The sequence below is a fragment of the Triplophysa dalaica genome, chromosome 11, assembly GCF_015846415.1.
Source record: "Triplophysa dalaica isolate WHDGS20190420 chromosome 11, ASM1584641v1, whole genome shotgun sequence".
Lineage (NCBI taxonomy): Eukaryota > Metazoa > Chordata > Actinopteri > Cypriniformes > Nemacheilidae > Triplophysa > Triplophysa dalaica.
In genome coordinates, this window is record NC_079552.1 from 3,633,705 (window position 1) to 3,653,590 (window position 19,886).

At 37.8% G+C, this 19,886-nt stretch overlaps 1 protein-coding gene across 1 annotated transcript; it reads right to left on the reverse strand.

The window, feature by feature from the left end:
* Positions 1-2,879: 2,879 nt before the first annotated feature.
* On the reverse strand, positions 2,880-6,812 carry LOC130432018 (cytochrome P450 1B1). Its single transcript, XM_056761235.1, has 2 exons — positions 5,617-6,812; positions 2,880-5,096 (listed from the first exon to the last, which is right to left on the reverse strand). Exons 1-2 carry the CDS (start codon positions 6,612-6,614, stop codon positions 4,520-4,522), a joined length of 1,575 nt encoding a protein of 524 aa, XP_056617213.1. The 5' UTR covers positions 6,615-6,812; the 3' UTR covers positions 2,880-4,519.
* Between the last annotated feature and the right edge of the window lie 13,074 nt (positions 6,813-19,886).

Below are 19,886 nucleotides of genomic sequence, written 5' to 3' on the forward strand. Positions count from 1 at the left end.
GCACTGCAAGATAATAACAGAACTGTTGACATGTGTTAATATTCTTGAGTTTTTATATTTTCGCTGTTTCAAATCTGTTGGGTGGTTTAAAATTGAAATCCCCCATCTTTACATTCTTAAATGTAGGTCAGAAAATGCTTTTCAGCCACCGTGCTTGTATATTCTTGTCCAGATAGTAGCCAACCAGGGGAATGCCAAAAAGAAAAGCCATTGAAGACAGAAGCTGGACTGATTTTCAGGTGTTAAGCAGAAGGTGATATTACAGGCCACTCACATGAGTCAACACTCATCTACCTCATGGCTACATCTGTTCACCTTAGAGTCTCAGAAGCATGGCTTTGGGTAATAAATGTTTTCCACTGCGTAGGGCTTATGAGAAGATTGCCCTTCTGTATGAACATGTTTAATGTGTAATGACATAAAGGTCTCAGGTCTGAGTCAGTCTAGAAACACCAGAATAGGCAGTGCTGTGGTAATAAATATCAGGGCATGGGAACTGCTCACAGCTGTGCTGATGTTCAGTAAAGTGTGATGGGATGACATTCATTTACTTTATTATTCACCAATGAAAAAACCCCAGAGCATCAAGTTTTTTTATTTTTGATAGAACGAACCTATATCCGAATAGATCTGTTGTTGTGGATACCTGAAAACTGAAACAGCGACAATGGTCTTAAAACAATGGTGTCCACCTTCCCGTATCATTTTCCTTGCTCGATTTCTGCTTGTAAACATATTTTAAACATATTAGACTACGCTATTTTTAGCTCCACAGACAAGCTAAATGAATAAAGTCTTGAGGAACGTCTACCAGTAGGTCAAGTTTTGGCGGGGCATTGTCTAGAATCTGTTGGTAGACGTTGTAACCACACCATGTGCTTTTCGGTTGCCTTTCCCTTTAAGAAATCATCACGTGCACTGAAGTGGCCATAAATTATGCTACAGTCACTGAATGGAAACTAATAGAAACTGTTTCTAGGTATTAAAGACTGCAGATGATCATAATTATGTGGGATTGCCGTTCCAACTCCTGGTCTTCCAGCTTTTTTCCTACAGCTGATCTCTCTCTCTCTGTGTGTGTGTGTGTGTGTGTGTGTTTGTGTCATGCTACAAGACTGCCGTTTTTCCTAAGGAAGTGAAAATCATCCCGCAGTCTCTCATTACCTGATGTGTGCACATCAGCACATCACAGAAATAAATACCTGCAGGATATGACCTGGATTCCTGGAGGTCTCCTGATCCAGCGTTAATGAGGGCCTGTAGTTCTCCAAGTGAAGGTGTGTTTTTCAGTCAGAGTAAATGTAAAATCAATAACAGATACTCATAACGGGGACCGTATTTGTGAGCATTCAACTCAAAACCTCTTTGTTGAATGTTAAAATGCAGATAAAGCGCCAGTTTCCAGTGTTTATGTAGCTTTGTGACAGATCGTCCTCAACATCCAATATATTCCACAGTCTTACTGTTAATGTCACAATGCTAAAGACTGTTTTCTTTTCCTTACAGGGATCGGGAGGGGAGCAGGCGGCTGTTGGCCTATCACTAATCAGTTGGCTTTATCTGGACTTGTCACGCACACATTCAAAGCTTGGCTGCTGGCTACAAACCTCTCGCTGATCAGAACAGGATGTGCTGGGAACGTGAGATAAAACGCTTTTCGGGGAAGGGTATATCCTAGATGCTTTCCTCATATTTTGAACCCCCCTTTTGCTGACTGCAAATGCAATATAGGGTGAACAGTGAAGTTTAAATGATCATATAGGCAGGTTTGAAAGATTTGCATTGATCGTGAAGATAATCTGGTGATGTGCGTTGCTTTCTAATTCTGAATGGATGTACGTGGGTTCCCCTTATTGGTCACCATGCATATTAAAGGACCAGTTCAACCAAAAAATGTTGCCTTCATTTACTCACCCTTGAGTTGTTCCAAATCTGTTCCAAGCACAGATAAATATATTTAAAAGAATGCCTGTAACCAAGCAGTTCTTGGCCACCATTGACTATCATAGTACAAAATTGCTTTGAAAAACATAAAAGAAGATATTTTGAAGAATAAAGGAAAGCACACAGTTCTGGGGAACTATCATTGTAAGTTTTCCTACTATGGTAGTCAACGGTATCTGCAGTAATGCAGTCGCTGTACCGGTCTGTCGTGGTGAAGAAGGAGCTGAGCCGCAAAGCGAAGCTCTCGATTTACCGGTCAATCTACGTTCCTACTCTCACCTATGGTCATGAGCTGTGGGTCATGACTGAAAGGACAAGATCCCGGATACAGGCGGCCGAAATGAGCTTTCTCCGCAGGGTGGCCGGGCGATCCCTTAGAAATAGGGTGAGAAGCTCGGTCACTCGGGAGGAGCTCAGAGTAGATCCGCTGCTCCTCCACATCGAGAGGGGCCAGCTGAGGTGGCTCGGGCATCTTTTCCGGATGCCCCCTGGACGCCTTCCCGGTAACGTGTTCCGGGCATGTCCCACCGGGAGAAGACCCCGGGGAAGACCTAGGACACGCTGGAGGGACTATGTCTCCCGGCTGGCCTGGGAACGCCTCGGTGTCCCCCCGGAAGAGCTGGAGGAAGTGGCTAGGGAGAGGGAAGTCTGGGCATCCCTGCTTAGACTGCTGCCCCCGCGACCCGGCCCCGGATAAGCGGTAGAAAATGGATGGATGGATGGATGGTAGTCAACGGTGGCCATGAACTGTTCGGTTTCAAGCATTCGTCCAAATACTGTATCTTTCTCTGTGTTCGTCAGAACAAAGACATTTATACAGATTTGAAACAACTTGAGGATGAGTAAATGAAGACAGAATTTTCATTTTTGGGTGAACTGCCCCTTTAAGAATATATAAAGTATATGAGGACAAAAAGCTCAGGTAACAACAAAGATTTACAAAGAGTACATTTATTAGCCATGAGAATAAAAAACATTTTTAATTGCACGAAACATTTAATCACAAAAAATGTAAACTGCAGTCTGTACGCAGTTTAAAATTCACACAGCAGCCAAACGTCAGAGCTTATATGAAGTAAAAATTATATATATATCGTATTACACAATGTGAACGAAATATAACCAGTTCAATTACAGACTTGTATATCAAACGTTTGCACATAAACTATTAATCTGTTAACATCTAAGGATGTAGTTCACAATTACAGCAGTTTGTAGAAAGAAGCAAAAATTAGTAATCACAACATATACGATGAATGTTACAAACCCTGAAATTCCCTTTGACCCAAGGGACATAAAAAGTCCTGTCGTGCACTATAGAACTGAACAGCTAAAAATAGAAGAATAGTTTGACTGGAGTCTGTGTAAGCAGCATGATATATTCTACCCCTCGCATCACTGAAACTGTGCGATTTTCCAGACAATGTTGCATTGAAAGGCAGGTTAAAGAAACTCATTGGACTGTGTAAAACCTGTCTATGTTTGTTTGTTAATCCTAGATTAATGCTAGGAAGTCTGTAATGACAAGGCACAAGTTCAACAATGCTGAATGGAGAATCAGGAAACATTTTCAAGCGCGATGATAAGGAACGACAGTGTGTAAAGTGCTGTAAGATTATACTGTACAAATTTCTCACTTTTATGAGTGTAATATATTGACCTTAAAGGAACAGTTCACTTAAAAATGATACATTTTGTCTTCATTTACTTATCCTGTAGAAATATCTTTGTTCTCAAGAACTCAAAGAAGGATGTTTGGAAGAATGCATGTAACCAAACAGTTCTTGGCCACCATTGACAACCATAGTAGGAAAATTTGCTTCTTAAATTTCTTTGTTCTGCTCGACACAGAAGAAAATATTTTGAAGACTGTAGGATAGCAAACGGTACATTGTCATTTTTATGGTAGACAATTGTGGCCAAAAAACTTACAAGTTTAAGCATTCTCCCAAATATCTTTCTCTATGTTCATTGGAACAAAGAAACGTATAGAGATTTGGAACAACCCGAGGGTGAGTAAATGATGACAAAATGTACATTTTTGGGTGTACTGTCCCTTTAACAATGCAGCCCAGAGCTACTGAACGAAAGTACCATCAACAACCAATGGACTAAGAGAAACTTAGTTCGACGTAGTCTTATTAACGAAAAAGTTATAGTGATTGATGACTGTTTCGCTTTTAAATTTCTGTTATCTACGCAATAATGATGTTTATACAATGTTGCAACATACATGTCTCTGAATAATGCTATGCACATACATGTCTCAATACTCTTTAAAATAAAGTTTAAAGTAAACTATTATAATGTTATTGAGGACTGCACCTGTCGTGTGTTGCTTTGCAACACTTGCAAAATATACCATAAATCAGTGCATCACGTCATAAAAAAACTGCAGCTCATGTGATTTGTGTGATTGTGTTTTTGCCTGAGTACGACGTCTATAAATATGTCGATATTTATTCACACATGCTGTGTCTTTGTCCCTTTTTTTTTTCTGCTTTGCCACCTTCATTCGGCAAAGTTCTCGCAAGTTCATTCACTTGCTTCCGTTTCACTTCAAACCTTCTTGTCTCTACTGTTTAGACAAGTCAGATGTCACTAAAAAGTTCTCCAGCAGTTCCGTGCTGTCACGCAGCGTGACGGCCACCTTAAACGCGCTCGGTTTAAGCGTGAGCCCGTACATGTAGTCCAAGCTGGGCGTTCGTTCGGCTGTAAAATTGCACTGATGAACCAGCAAGGACGTGAAGAGGAAAAGCTGAATTTTGGACAGCTCCTCTCCGATGCACCTGCGCTTCCCCACTGAGAATATCAGTACGTTGCTGGTCAGGTCTTTGTTGAGAGCTCCATCCTCGTCCACGAAGCGCTCCGGTTTGAATACCTCTGGCTCGTCCCATTTGTTTGGATCGTGGTTCAAAGACCACTGGTTGACAAAAATGACAGTGTCTTTGGGGATAGGATAACCGTTGATGGACGTGTCCGTAGTGGTGCTGTGAGGAATCGTCACGGGGACGAACGAAGTGAATCGCATGACTTCGTAGATGAAGGCCATGACGTACGGAAGCTGATGCTGGTCTTCGATGGTGGGGAGGCGAGTGCGATCCGCTACTTTGTCTATCTGCTCCTGAAGACGATTCTGAACTTCAGGATACCTGAAAGGTAGATGACAGTCTCTTTTAATGTTTGACATATTTGTGGTTAAAATGTAACTCGTGTAGACATTGGCGCCCTAGATGTGTCGGGTATGTCTGATACACTTCGTGTTGTGTGCTGATTTTCGTAAACTGGCCTACATGTAAGTGTAAGTGGTTCAGATTTCATTTTGTATCGCTGTAACCTGCCCCTTTTTTCTGCCAATATCTGCACGGAAGCGTTACGTAACACACAAGGGTTCTTCTCAGTGTTATTGAGTCAGTCTGTCACATCTTTAAGATGTGTCCTGACCCTCCTTTCATACTTAATGTGCTGCATAATCCCCCCTAAAAGTCAAAGCTTTGTCTCTCAAATCTTTCCAAACTTTTTTCTTTACAAAATAAAAAGAGAGATATGATCACTACCTACTTTTTTGCTTTATTACGTGAAAAGCGTAATGTGTGCATTATGTATAGACATGGTCTCATGTTTATCATATATGTACTTCTTCACAAAACGTTTTGGACTAAAAGTATTTACCGAACCATTAGCAGAATGATCCACTGCAGTGCTGTCGATAGTGTGTCTTGGCTCGCCCCAAAGATATCTCCAATGGTCGATGGCACGAACTCCTTATCCAAAAAGACCCCCGGTCCCCCGGACATACCCTTGTCCAGAGCAAAGATGAACGCGTCGGTCATATCACGGATCAGACCCGATGAAATCGTCTTACGGTGCTCGATCACTTTGTCATGAATGAAGCTCATAAATTCATCGTTGAGCTCCTTAAACTGCACAAAAAGAGTTTTGATCGGGTTTGGGAAGTACTGCAACCAGGGCATGACGTCGACGATGCTTCCCGCTCCGACCGTCTTGGTGAACTTATCATTCCTGCCGACCACCTGTTGAAACTCTGCATCGTCGTACGAGTACCGTTTTCCGAAGCACACTGCGCTCATGGTGTTCGCCACGGAGACCACGAGGAAATTGTGAGGCTCGAAGTATTTCTGCTCCCGGGTTTTATTGAGAAAGAGATGGATGAGTTCTGAGATCTCAAGCACGATGTGCCTCTCAAAGGTCTGTTTGGTCTGGATGTTGGCCGTGGAGAAGGTTCTCACGGTGCTTTGCGCGATCTTCCGATGTAGTTTCCACCACTGGCTGTAGTTGCCGAAAGCCATGCTCTTTCCGCCGGACACGAACGTGAACGATGCGAAATCGGGTCTGCCGGCGAAGTCCACCGATTTTTTAATGAGAGCCTCTTTGATCGCGTCTCCGTTGAGGACCACTACGTTTCGGCAGCCCAGTTTGATCTGGAACACGTCGCCGTATTTCTGAGCCATCCGTGTGAAATAAAAGTGGGGTGACTTGCCGAGCTGGGCGGCGTTACCGATGATGGGCCACGGGAACGGACCGGGTAGGCGCCACTGACCGGATCGACGCCACAATATTACGACCATCAAACACGCCAGCATCGCAAGCAAAACGCTCCGCAATGTCAGTCGGCTGGAATCGACCCAAACCTCCGTTAAATCCATCATGTGCCTGCAACAATGCTTTACTAAAATATTGATATGAAAATTAATGCACAAGCTCGTACCTAAAATTCATCAGCATCCCAGTGAATGAATCTAGTGCGTAAAAGTTTGCAGCATTTGCGTTGTGCGCGAGTGATGCATGAGAGAAAACGCTCAAATTTCAACTGTTTCTCTTCTTGGTCAAGAGTGGAGTGAATTTATCCAACATTTATCCACGAATAAATAACATCAGAACATCACAGAGTCTCCTCCTCTGCACGCTAACTTTCTCTCTCTCTCTCTCTCTCTCTCTCTCTCTCTCTCTCTCTCTCTCTCTCTATCTATCTCTCTATTTTGATGAAAACACAGTGGAGGTGTTCATTCAGCCTTTCACATCCTGTGAATAAATTCATTATAGCCCTACATACAGTACACACTTATATATACAAATAGGCTATACATTTGTGTGGTCAAGGGGCAAAAAAATTTAGTATGTATATTTGTCTCTGGTTGATAAAAATACCATTTTTATTTAAAGAAAGTAGTGAAGTAGTGTTAAAAAGTACAAATAAAAGTGCGTTTGCATATGACAGCAATTCTTGAATGATGCAGTTTATTGAGGAAAAAATGTTTTTCAAGGCTGGTAGCAGTTAACGCTACTTCAGATGTTTCTGATATTTTACTTTAAAATGCAAATTTAATGTCGTGTTAAAAAATTTCATTCTATCTGCAAAGTTGAAAATTGTTGATAGTTTTTTTCCACCTGTTGCCACTAGGAGGACCCCATTCCCAACCAGCGCAATTGTGATTTAAAACAGGATTTATAAAAGCCAAATGTGGGTTTATCATTTTTCTAAATAGAAATTTTGTTCGTTGTTTATATTTCAACTCTTTTGAAATTATATTTTACTCAAACAAATATTGGTTAGGTATATCCAAGCTTTTAATTTTTGTATGGTTTATTAGGCTAGATTATTTTATAAGGTCTTAACATTTGTTTTCCCGGACATGATTTATGTTATGTTTACATACACTGCATTTATATATTGTTCGTGTTTATATAATACGTATTTATTATTTTATTTTACAATAGGACTTGTTCGCCATGGCGCAGTGTTTGTTAGTGAATATCAAAATACCGGTGTGCTTACAAAACAGATGCACAATTAGTACAGTTCATGTTCGAGCTAAACATTATCTGAGTGAGTCTCAATTGAATTTTAGTAAGACTTTTATCGTATCAAGTTGTAATTTAAGTTAACTATTTGTTTATTTTCGTTTATTTCACAAACAAAAAATACTATTAATGTTAATATTTTTTAATAAATAAAGGATAGTTTAAAAACTGTTACATAAGTAACTATTAACGTGAAAGTTTATCATAAAACATGGTTAAAATGAGGCCAGCGGCAACTCGACAATCGAGTCTTCAGTACCACGGACAGCGCGCGTGCACTTCTGCGTGATCGGATCAACTCAGATTATCAGACCTTACGCCGAGAGAAACGATGTTTCTGTAAAGAGACTAAAATAATAAGAATAAACATGATAACAATATCATTCAATAAATCAAAATAGAAATACAGAGTATCATAAATAATCACAGAGAGTCTTTAACAAAAACTAGGTTTTATAATTACATGGCATTTATATTAGTATTATATGTTAAATTTAATACAAAATCTTAAAATTTAGTTTAATCAAAGTAACGACAGTTTAATTCCGTTTATTAAATATGACAAACAACTTCAATATAATAATGTTAAAGGGGTTCCCGTGCACACATGGCTGTCCGTTTATATATGACTATTTAAGGTTGAATAAAACTAAGCCTATTTGTTAAGAAAATTGCTTTAATAAATATTGGTTTTGAAAATTCTAGCCTATACACACATATATTTGCTTGTGTCTAAGAAAATAATTTAAAAGAGTTTTGACTGAGAAAACCTTTGACCATTTGTTGGACGGCGAGTTCTTTCTTTACACGTTTCAGAATGTGAAATATTTGATCTATTGCACATTTATGACCAGTTTTCTCATGTGTTTTTCTGAATGTAAATTCCAAACTCACATGAACATTTCAGCACCGGTCTTCGATATACACAGGCTTTAGGACCCAGCGAAGCTCATGATCGCGTGCGAGCTCATCTGTTGCAAGTTTCAAGGTCACGAACGCAAGAAAAATCCCACGCACGCCTACAAGCCAACACACACGCAATGACTGACTCGGATTTATTTAGTCTTGTGAATAATAATAATAATAATTGTATTTGCTTATATGTCTCTGTTGTCTGAATGAACTAGCTTCTTTGCAACTCTCCAAATTGTGAAACGTGAAATCATTTTAATAAGTTAAATTAAAATATTACTATTATTTTTATAAAAAAATTATGTTTTGACGATTACTCCAGAATTTTTTTTTTCATTAGTAAACTAACATTTTACACATCATTTTTTACTAACTAAATACAGAATAAAACAAAATATAATATAATTCTTTTCATCACGGAAATAAAAAATCCTGTGTTTAGATAAAACTAGAAAAGTATAAAATATTACATTTTTGTCTAGAAAAGAAAATGGTTCTTCCAAAATCCATTTTTCATCAAGTCCCCTTGGTTCACAAAAATGTGAGTATACCTTTATTTTCGTTAGATGTTTAAGGCTTCTTCCTGTTATGTTTCCGTTTATGGGAAAGTATAGCAGAGTAAACTTTTTCACTCATGGTCAACTTGTAAACCAAAAACAGGCCACGTTAATACATAAAAAGTACACAGACCAGTTGGTTCAGGTTGTAAGGCTGTCATTTTGATTTGGAGAATAATTTGATTCCAAAGATAGTTGAGATAAAAGATCTTTGAAGACCAGGTGATTTATGTTCATTTAGGTTATTTTGAAGTGCTACATTTCAGACAAATAATAATTGTGTATTGAGTGCATATGTATCATGACTGTGAAGACAGCAGACAGCCCAGCAAATAAGCTCCCTAATGTAATCTTACAGGAAAATGTATAGCTACAATACTTATAAGCTTACATTCAGTTTCCTCTAAGGAAGCTTGTTATGATATTTGGGGGTCGCTATCTGCCCTGGACTTTACGCTTTGAACACAGTAATTAACCTGACTGTAGTCTAGTGCGGTGTGCTGCAGGGTACTTTATCTTCTGGAGGAAACACATCAACAGGAGAAATCCCCATGGGGCGTTAAGTTGTGGGTTGCAGTCACGCAAAGACACTTTATCATGAGAAGTGACAACTGGAGCTGTCTGCTTGAAGCTCAAATTCTGGATAGATCATTCTGCCGTGGATTTTAAATCAAACATGGGCATGCTCATTTTAAAGTTAAAGAAAACCACAACTTAAAATGGTTGTGTTTTGCATTTTTCAAAATTAATCTAAAGTATTTGTAACACTTAACATTAAGGTTTAATTTGTGACCATTACTTCTTAGTTAACCTTAACTAATAAGTAATAATACTTGTTTTGCGTTGATCAGTTTTATTTTGAATATTAACCGACACGTTTAAAACGAACTTTGCATCTGTTAACATTCTTAATGAACAGACATAAACCAACAATTGTGTCTGTGCTAACAAACATGATCAAAAGTCAATAGATTCTAAAAATATATTGTACATTGTTAGTTCATGTTGGCTAATGCAATAGTGAATGAGACCTTACAATTGCTGCCAAAATGTTTGGTAACACTTTCCTTGAAGCATGTATCGATAATGCATTATAAAAGTAGTTTTAAAGCATTGTAATGCACCTTTTAATGCATTGTAATATCTTATAAATAAAAAAGTACATTATAACACTTCATTATAGCAATTCATTGTTACACTACACATTTTAAATTGGTTATAATTCTTTACAACTACATATAATGCATTATGAAGAATTATAATGCATTTTACCCTTTAATAACTCTTATGACGCATTATACAGACATGCTTTAAGGAAAGTGTTACCAAATGTTTTCATTTTTAAATAAACAGTCAAGTCTTATATTATGATCTAATTTAAGTTAAGTTAAAGTGTACACTATCAAATGTGAATTGCTAACAGTCATGTAACTGAACAGGTGAATAGTCTGTAAATAGATAAAAGATGTGATTTTGTAGTTATGTTGTTTACATTACATTCATTTTGAATTAATTCATTCAATCAGGTGCTTTTATCAGGGTACACATGAGAACGCATTTAACATTTATTATTATTTATCTAACGAGTCAGTTTTGTTAATAAAAGGAGAAGGTTATCCAAGTTCATTTGACACAAATATTGTAATATGCGATACCACTCTGCATGCTGTCATGTTATCTCTCTTACACAAAAACACATTGCAGCTTTCACTGAAACACAGGTAAGCAGGAACTTGTGTTAATTCAATTCAGTTTTTCATTTTGTCGTCAAAAGGGTGAAAATCAGTTGTTGTTGTGTCAGAGAGTTCAGCCCAGAGCATACTGCTCTCTCCCTCATTACAATACAAAAACCCTCCTAACGGCACAGTCTTCACAAGCCTCCGTTTCCCAGGAAATGATAAAACCCGTCCTATTCCCCCCTTCTCCAAAAGCTCAAAAACATACTAAATGATTGAAAAGGCTAACAATGCTAATGAGTTTTCGAAGTATCCTAATGACCCCACAAATTAACAACCAATTGAGGTAGAGCCTCCATCAGCCCGCGCTGCTTTTTTTTGTCCGGCCAACTGTTGTGGAGGCCCTTGCCAAAGCGTGGCCACCAGTCCGTGAAGGCGTCTACTTCTTCCTGACACTAAGAGGGCATTTTTCCCCCAGAATTCTGAACCGTCAGTCGCCTCGGATTTTCATTCTTTCGGGCTCTTTCTTTTGTTGTTGAGGGCAGGTTTGCAGCGGACATCTAAAAATGGGCTCTTTGGAAATAATGTGCAGGAAGCCACATGGTGGTACGTGATCAACCGCATGACTGCGCTTTTATTTCAGCCCACAGCGGTGCTGGTGCTCTTCTCCCATGCTGGCTTTCCTAATGCTGGTTTTAAATGAAGTACTTGAGCTCACGCATGCAGCTCCTGGTTAATATACACTATACATAGTAAATGTTCCTAAATGACTCTTTGTCAGGAGGTTTTGTTCCAAGAAGACCCTGTAACATTCCATAGAACCTTCCTTTTGAAGAAACGTTTTTTGTAAGGTTGAAAAGACCCAAAAATAGTACTTCGGACCTGTAAAAGAGTGTGACGAGAAAAGGAGGCATATCTTTTAGATTGCATGTCAAAATCACTTAGTGACCATGTGCCTTACATAATACAATTTCCCTTTTTTTTGTGAAATTACAGTATTACACAATGACCACTAATAGAACTAACCACTTCAATAACAGCACTTACATTACCACAAGGGACTTTGTTAATAATCCGTAGTAAAGATTCCAATAATAATATACTGTACAGTAGAGGCCAAAAGTGATATCCAGGATTGCTTTTTTCAATCTTATTATTTTAAATGATTACAAATGTTTCGTGTGTTGCATATTTGTGCTTCGAAGCTCATCAACTTTGAGAAGAATTAAAGTAGAGGCTTGGCCAAAAGAATTTGAGTTATAAGTGACAACTGAAGAACCAGAGAGGAACATCAAAATATGAATAACCTTTAAGACTGTAGCCAAAGGGTTTTCTATGCATTCTTTTGTATAGTCAAATAAAACCCATAACACCTAATATGCTGTATTTTGCTTTTTTTAATAGCCTAACTTCATTTTTTTCTCCATTTTGTATAATTTAAATGCTTTAAACACCAACCTGAGGGGTCATTAAAAGCAAATATTTAACAAATATGCCCACTGGACATCACTTCTGGCCCGTATGCTACAGTCCATTGGTCACTGAATTTTTACAGTGCCAAACACTTTGGCTTTTATTTTGCATACCCGACACTTCCTGCCGATTCGTAGTGGTTTCTCAGTTTCTGGCACCGATTTTGTCACCCGTTTTAAACGAAAAAAGGTACCGAATACCAATCGGCATGAGATCCAACCCGAACAAAAAGGAGTTTTTCCGTGTCAGTGCAGCTCCACTCTTCACCTCCTTTATTTACCCAGCCTCCTCGTGAGAGGTCAGAGGTCGCGGTTCGCTCAAAGAGAACTCCTGTCTCCTGCTATGAGACGCAACGGCAGTGTTTTCATTAGCAGTTAATGATGAAGGACGGTCATGCATGAGCAGCAGCAGCTCACAGTCACGCAAGGCCTTCAAGATGGAAGTAAAACATTTAAGTACTCGCTCGAAGTAACATTACAGGTTACCAAGGGCTTCTGCAAACAGCAGAATTCGGAATGGTAATTGTAAGTCATTTCTCAGTTGTTCTTACATGGGTGAGGACGTGTTTGAATAAAACTTAAACCTCCCTCAAATAGCTCATTATTGTTGACTATTTATAAGAATGCATGCGTTCTGAAGTTTAGACATTGAGTATATGAAGGATTTCTGTAATTTTATGGAAATGAAATTGGAATAACTATGGCAAGATTTTATTTGTTATTTTCTTACATTTTTGCCAACATATAGTTTTAAGTTTGGTATTTTTTATAAATAAAGTTTAAGCTTATTTTGATAAGTTAACGTAATGCAAAAACATGTTATCATGACTTATTGACCACATGATTCCTTGTATCGTATTTGTTTTAGTATATTGCTTAATACGCAAGCACCTGATACTCCGTTGCGTGCAGCGAGTGTAGATGTCTATTCGTGCTAATGATTTGTACGTGGGCACGAATGTTTTTCTTGCATTTCTTCTATGGTTATTCCTGTCTCACTTTTGTTTCAAGGAACTTGCGTGACATCGCTCGGATCTAGAAGCAAGAAAAATCCCCTCTTGGCTCAACGCTCCCTGCAGCTAGTAATATGTGAGGTGCTGCCTGCCCTCGGTATTGTTTCGGGGAGGAATTTGTATCATTTCCTTTGGACTTTTTTTGTTGTCATTAATATGTCATTCATTTTTCATCAGATAAGGTGGTAAGATTTATACGTTCTCGTGAAGGTAACACCCCTCTTACGCCGGCCAGATTTAGCTTTGTGTGCAAAACACCATGTGCTGTGTTTGTGGTTATTGTTGCTGCTGTTGACATTGATATCGCCAGATTTAGTAGGAGACTTTATGGAACAATCCTGTGCTGATATCATGAGCACGGGCCTTAGATGTAAGTCACGGTGCCATTTTAAGAACAATGCTAGGTGAGTGCTGAATCTGCACGTCCGCACACACGCACAATGTTTTAACTGGTTGGCATGAATCCACGCCGTCTCCAACATCCAGAAATCCCACTGAAAACAAGACACTTCCTCTCCACCCATATCCCCCTTCACCGGCATGATGTATAAAGAGTCCTGCAGCAATGGGAAATCTGGCTCTAAGAAAAGCACGCAGGGTTTGGGGGGTGAAAGCAGCCACATAGACCTCACAACAGACCAAAGATGAAGTTTTTGTGCCACTGTTTTCAGATTCCACAAACTCTTTCCACCTGGTGCTTATAATGCAGATTTTAGTGCTGGTGAGAAATTCTTTAAATGTTGTTTCGAAGGTCAGCACGCAAGGGAGAACTTCAATTTCCCTACAATTTCATTCATTCCATTTGACAAGTGGTTGAGTTTGCATTTGGCAGTGAAATTGCTGTGAATGTGATGACATCATTACAGTAGACAGCATCTCTTCAACAAATACAAAAAGAATACTGCTTGAGTAAACATCTTTAAATCTTTTTGAAAATATGTGTATATTTTTCTCAAGAGCTTTGAAAAAGACACACACACACACACACAAAAGCATTTTACTACATATTGTATAGCGTGTATGTGTATGTGAGCAATAAAACTTAAAACTTGAAGTCCTGACAGTTCATGCCCGAAAGTGTTAAATTCACAGACATCAAAAGCAGTGAGTGAGTCAATTTGAATAGTGACACTCAGTTTCTGTTTGACTTTCCCATAAATTACCGATATAGTTGTGAAACATAATCTTTTTAGTTCTCTTTCAAAATGTGCAACAGACATTCAATCCTGTCACATGCAAAATGTTTCAGGGCTAATGTAAAATAGAAAAAAGAAAATAACACCATTTTATCTGATGTCTGAGGGGTTTTTTGGGTCTTGCGTCATCTTACAGTAATGTACAGTATGAGTTTTGTACTGTCTCACTGAGATAGCACTGAGATAACTACACTCACACACACACACACACACTAATGAGTGCTCAGCTTCAATGGCTGTAAACCTTTCTCATGTCCCACTGTGTTGTTAGAAAAACACAAATGTCCACTAACAGCAGGACGCTCTCTCACTGTTGCCATAACATGACAAGAATGTCAGGAGCACTAGTGCTGAACATGAAGAGTACAGATTAAAAGCAGACGACATGGATGATTCGCAGATATGAATCGTGAATCATCTCTGAATGAAATAAGAATGCAATAAACGTACAACCTGCGGAGAGGTTGGTTACTTCTGTCAGTTCTGACAGTATCTCTTTTGTATTTTGTAACAAATTTCCTACACTTTAACTTAAAAACTTTAGTTCAGACTTTAGTTTAACAGCTGCCTTAAACCAAAGTGGCTTTATAAATTATTCGAACGTGAACGATATTAAACCGACTGAATGTAGTTATATTTTGTTTATTTTATAAGTTATTGGAAATGCATCTAGATTTTTAAGTCAGTTTAATATCATTTAAGTTTATGTAACTGATTTAACTTGAAATTCACGGATTTCACCCTCTTATAATGTCTAAGAATCCTTATATTTAAGTAAGTTTTTGATTGCAAATACAAGTTCAGAAATGTTGAGTGTTTTAGCTTTCAAATGATGCATAGATTGTGATCGTGATAGTAACGATAATGTAAAACAAAAGTAATACAAATGCAGACACAATAAAAACGTGCTTTAAATACGACTCCATAGTTACAAAAAAGAACCGTTAACATACATGGAAATTTTCTGTTTTACAAAAGTCTTTTGTGTAGTTGAACACTGTTATGAACCTTTCTTAGCACTTTTTTTAAAGAGTGTATATCAAAAATATGACTGAACTTCATCTCTTTTGTTTGGCTTTTTGTAATCTCTGAACCACTAAAAGATCTGTGCCGAAATAACTGGGCTATGTCTGTAATTAGATTGCTCATTTGTGTGTCGCTGTGTCTGCAGTTCAGACTTTCTGTTGTGTAGAAGCTTCCCCTCTGCGGCCCCGCACCAACACAAACCCCAATTCACCTCATCTCAGATTCCCGACACGACACATGGATGTGATTTTGTGATTTCACACGTTTACGAGGCCTCGCTTCATTATATCTCTGAAGTATTGGATTTTGTGTAAAGTACTCATGTACTGAAGTTTTGAGGATGTCATATCACATGTCACGAGGAATCACATTTTCTTGTCCATTAATAGTCATTTGATACTTTGCTTTATTTACAGTGGTAAGCCTTAGAGGGTGGAAAAGGGTCATAAAACTAAATGATGAGAGTTTTTGATGTCAAAGACCTAGAAATGGACGCCAATGGAAAAATATAAATAAATAAAAAGTTTGACAACCATTTAATAAATCTATATATACTTTCCAAATGTTGGAGTGAAAACAAGAAGCTCAACTTTACAGCATCGGTCAGGGTCCTGAAAGTCTGTGAACTCTGTTTGAAGTCGGTCACCTCAGCAACGGTTGCTAGGGGAATATTTGGTTGCTTTGTTGCCGCGGAGAGCAGGGTAAGAGGTGTTGCCACAGGTGATCTGAAAAGCAGAAAGGCTGACCTGTCAGTCTGGATTACTTTTGTCTCGCTACACTTTGATGTGCCATGACAGTTTCAAGCAACACATATACACGCTGCCTCCTTCCTGGCCTGTGTGTGTGTCTGAAAAACTTTATCCAGCGTTGAAACAGATCAGATGACATGCGTTTGCATGCTAATGATGATGAAGAAATGTGTTGACATTGATTCAAGATATTTTCAGACACACGTAGTTTAATACCTGATCATAATTATTGAAGTAAAAAATGCACACTTGGTTTGTCTATTTTTAAAGACACCACAGAATGGAGCTGGCATTGACTCTATGTTTGTGCAAAACCCTGTGTTATCCCTGCATGATTTGGGATTGTTCCAAGAACATCTTGTGTACTTTATTTCAAACACGGAAATCTGTCCTTTTGCACAAATGAACGCGCTAAACAGCCAATGCAATACCTTTTGCCTATTGTTCATTAGTGGACTATAAAGATATACGTTTGTTTTGCATCAAAGCATTTCTTGTATTATATTTTTCAATAATTCAGCTGGTTCGACGTTTGTGTGTGCTTGTATTAAAATACGAAGTTTTATTCAATACAGTCACAAATTTCCTCTAGGAGCAATTTTTATCCATTATTGCAGACTTGTTTTTTTGCACAATATGCTTAAATAAGCACATTTTTATTGTGTTCTGCAAAATAAAAACATTAAGGGGAATTTATGAATGGCACATGAAAGGACCCTCCTTACATTTCCATTGATAAAAAGCTTTTTCGATGTGTGAGACAAGAGTGGCGTGGGTGTGTAAGTGTTTGTCAGTCAACATAAGCTTTGTAGTTTACACTAACTTATGCAACCAGGTAATAGAATCAGTGTCAGTGTAAATGAAACTCACCAAACCGGATTGATCAGGGAGAAGAGACACTTTGCTCACACGCATGCACGTATGCCGCATTACACCTTTCTTTGCTTTCCGCTTGTTAATTCAGCTCTCACCACCGTGCCCGTGCAAACAATGCACCGCAGTGTGCAGAATAGCTGAGAATTTGCACCTCAGCTGCTGCGTTGGATTCATAAGCATTAGAGCACGTTGTGTGAGTCAGGCAGACAAAACTTTGCTCTATTGTTATGGGGTTTTTTGTCAGCATACATGCAAACTGAATCAGAGCTGCCATTGTGTTCTTATTGTGACAGTACTGCCATCACTTGTGATTGCTCCGCCCTAGCAACTCCCTAGCGACCGTCTTCTCACGAAAGGTCCAGAAAGGGAGGAAGAAGATGGGATCCTTATTTTCTTTGGGGTGTCTCTTCATGTTTTTTGTGGATATTTAAAGTAAAAGTCCAGTGAAATGTAGTTTAATTCTAGCAAGAAACATTTGCTTAATATTTAAATTGTTCTTTTCTAGTAGTCCTTTTTATAAGATGACCTTTGCAGATTTAAATGCCTTTTATTTTAACCTGGAAATATAGAGATAAAAAAAGAAATTACACAGATCAGATTAATGGAGAATGTGACTGTGAAAAGCAGGTTAAAGTCTCAAAACCTAATTTTCAGAGATCAAGCATAAAATTTTGATTTCAACCATAAATTTTACTATGATTTCCGTTTTTTTATTTGGCATTACTCAGTTTATATTAGAAACATCAAAGTTTTATTTTCATAGAATGTTCTCTACATGATGTTGAATGATTTTATATAGAAAATAGCAAATCACAAAACATGTTGGTTCAACTTAAAAGAAGGTAACCTGGCTGTCTTAAAATGATGAATTAATTCAACGTAATTTTTTTGCATGAAATTCATTGGTTAACTAATATTTTTAACTTGAATGAACTCAGCCAGATTACTCTTTTTTTTTTACTAACCCCCCAAAAATGTCCAATGTGGTTTTTTTCCACAGCCGGGGTCAGAAATACATAATCTTCATTCTAAACCAAACTAGAAAAATGTAAAACTAGATCCCATTTATGTGTTACCACATAACTCAGACGGAGGAAGTAAAATATTCTTTGGTTTTGAACTTCCATGACCTCAGCCTCCATTCAACATCATGACTATAATATCACATTTCATACTGTTTACAGTTACACAGACAGTGACAGGTAAAAGACTATCTGACAATATCAGTATTCTCACGTTTCTCTGTTATTAATGATTAATGTTTCCTTTGTTTATTTAAAGAAGTGTTATACTTTGTGTCATTGCTGTTTCCTATTTTAGAATGACATTTTTTCATACATTATTAATAAACAGATACTCTGTATTTCTTGGCATACATCCAAAAACTCTATTCACGAATGCAATTGTTAATTTCCAACATCAGTATTATCTACATCATGTTTAAAGTTATTCGGTGTGATCTGTTCAGCTTTTTTGGCGAGCTTCAGGGTGTGTTTCAAGTTTCTTTGCATGAGAAACCTACAGAAATGTAGTTGAATCTTGCTGTATTGTTATGCTTGTATTTGTGAAGCTTGTGTAAATCGCTTCCTTTTGTTTAAAAAAACAAGCTTGCGAAAACAAACCTGTCCTCTAATAGACCTCTTATTTCTCTTTTAAAGAGGTTATATCACAATGAATCAAATTTCCCTTGATCCTTTGATGGAGAAAAAGTTTTCAGAAGTTCAGAGGTGTTATAATGTGACCCCCCAGGCAAAAAATGTGAACTAACTAGGCCGCTTATTGTGTGTTTCCGAAACTTAAGGGTGTCAGACGGATGAAAATATTTAGATACATGAACACACATACATGTCAACGACAACTATTCACTACTCCGAAACCTGTTCCGCCCAGTTACAGATAAGTTTGGAGAAATAAGCATACAGTAGATACTGAAATGCTCCGCACCAAATGAACCAAAACTATCATTTGGTTTTGGAGGAATTTCATGAGAAATATTTGAGTTGAGTGATTTTTTGGTAGACTTTTGTATCATGGGAAGTCAAATGTGAGAGCTTATTTAGATATTTTCAGACTACGCATGTAAGGTTTTGGTAGTTTATTTTCTCATGTACAAATCTAAATAGGAGACGTAGGTCTCTCTATAAGCTTCTAGCTCTCCATTTGATGTTGTTCTTCAATAGAAACAATTCAGAGTTTAAAGAGAATTTACTTATGGTGGTTTATGGAACCACTCCAATATAGTGGAGATGATCTGTCCCAAAAAAATATATATTTTTAATATTATAATTAATGGAGATTTGATGTTTTTAATCGTGTTTTATTTAGGCTAAGTAACAACTCAGTCTCAAATGTTTCTCTTCAAATTGCTTGATAAGATAAAGACAATAATTAAAAGAAGAGTATGAAGGAATAAATATAGATTGTTCAATTAAAATAATCTGGATTTGTGTAAATTTAATGATTGAGATTTACAAATCCGAGCTCTGTTTGTGACCAAGCAAAAGTTTCCGTTTGCTCTCCATTGAACATCAATAATGTCTAAGAGAAATAGTTGAGATTTAAAGACATGTCATCTGTGATTTTTTTCTTTCCTATTTTGCACAAACGTTAATGGAATTTACTACTCTATTACATTCCACATC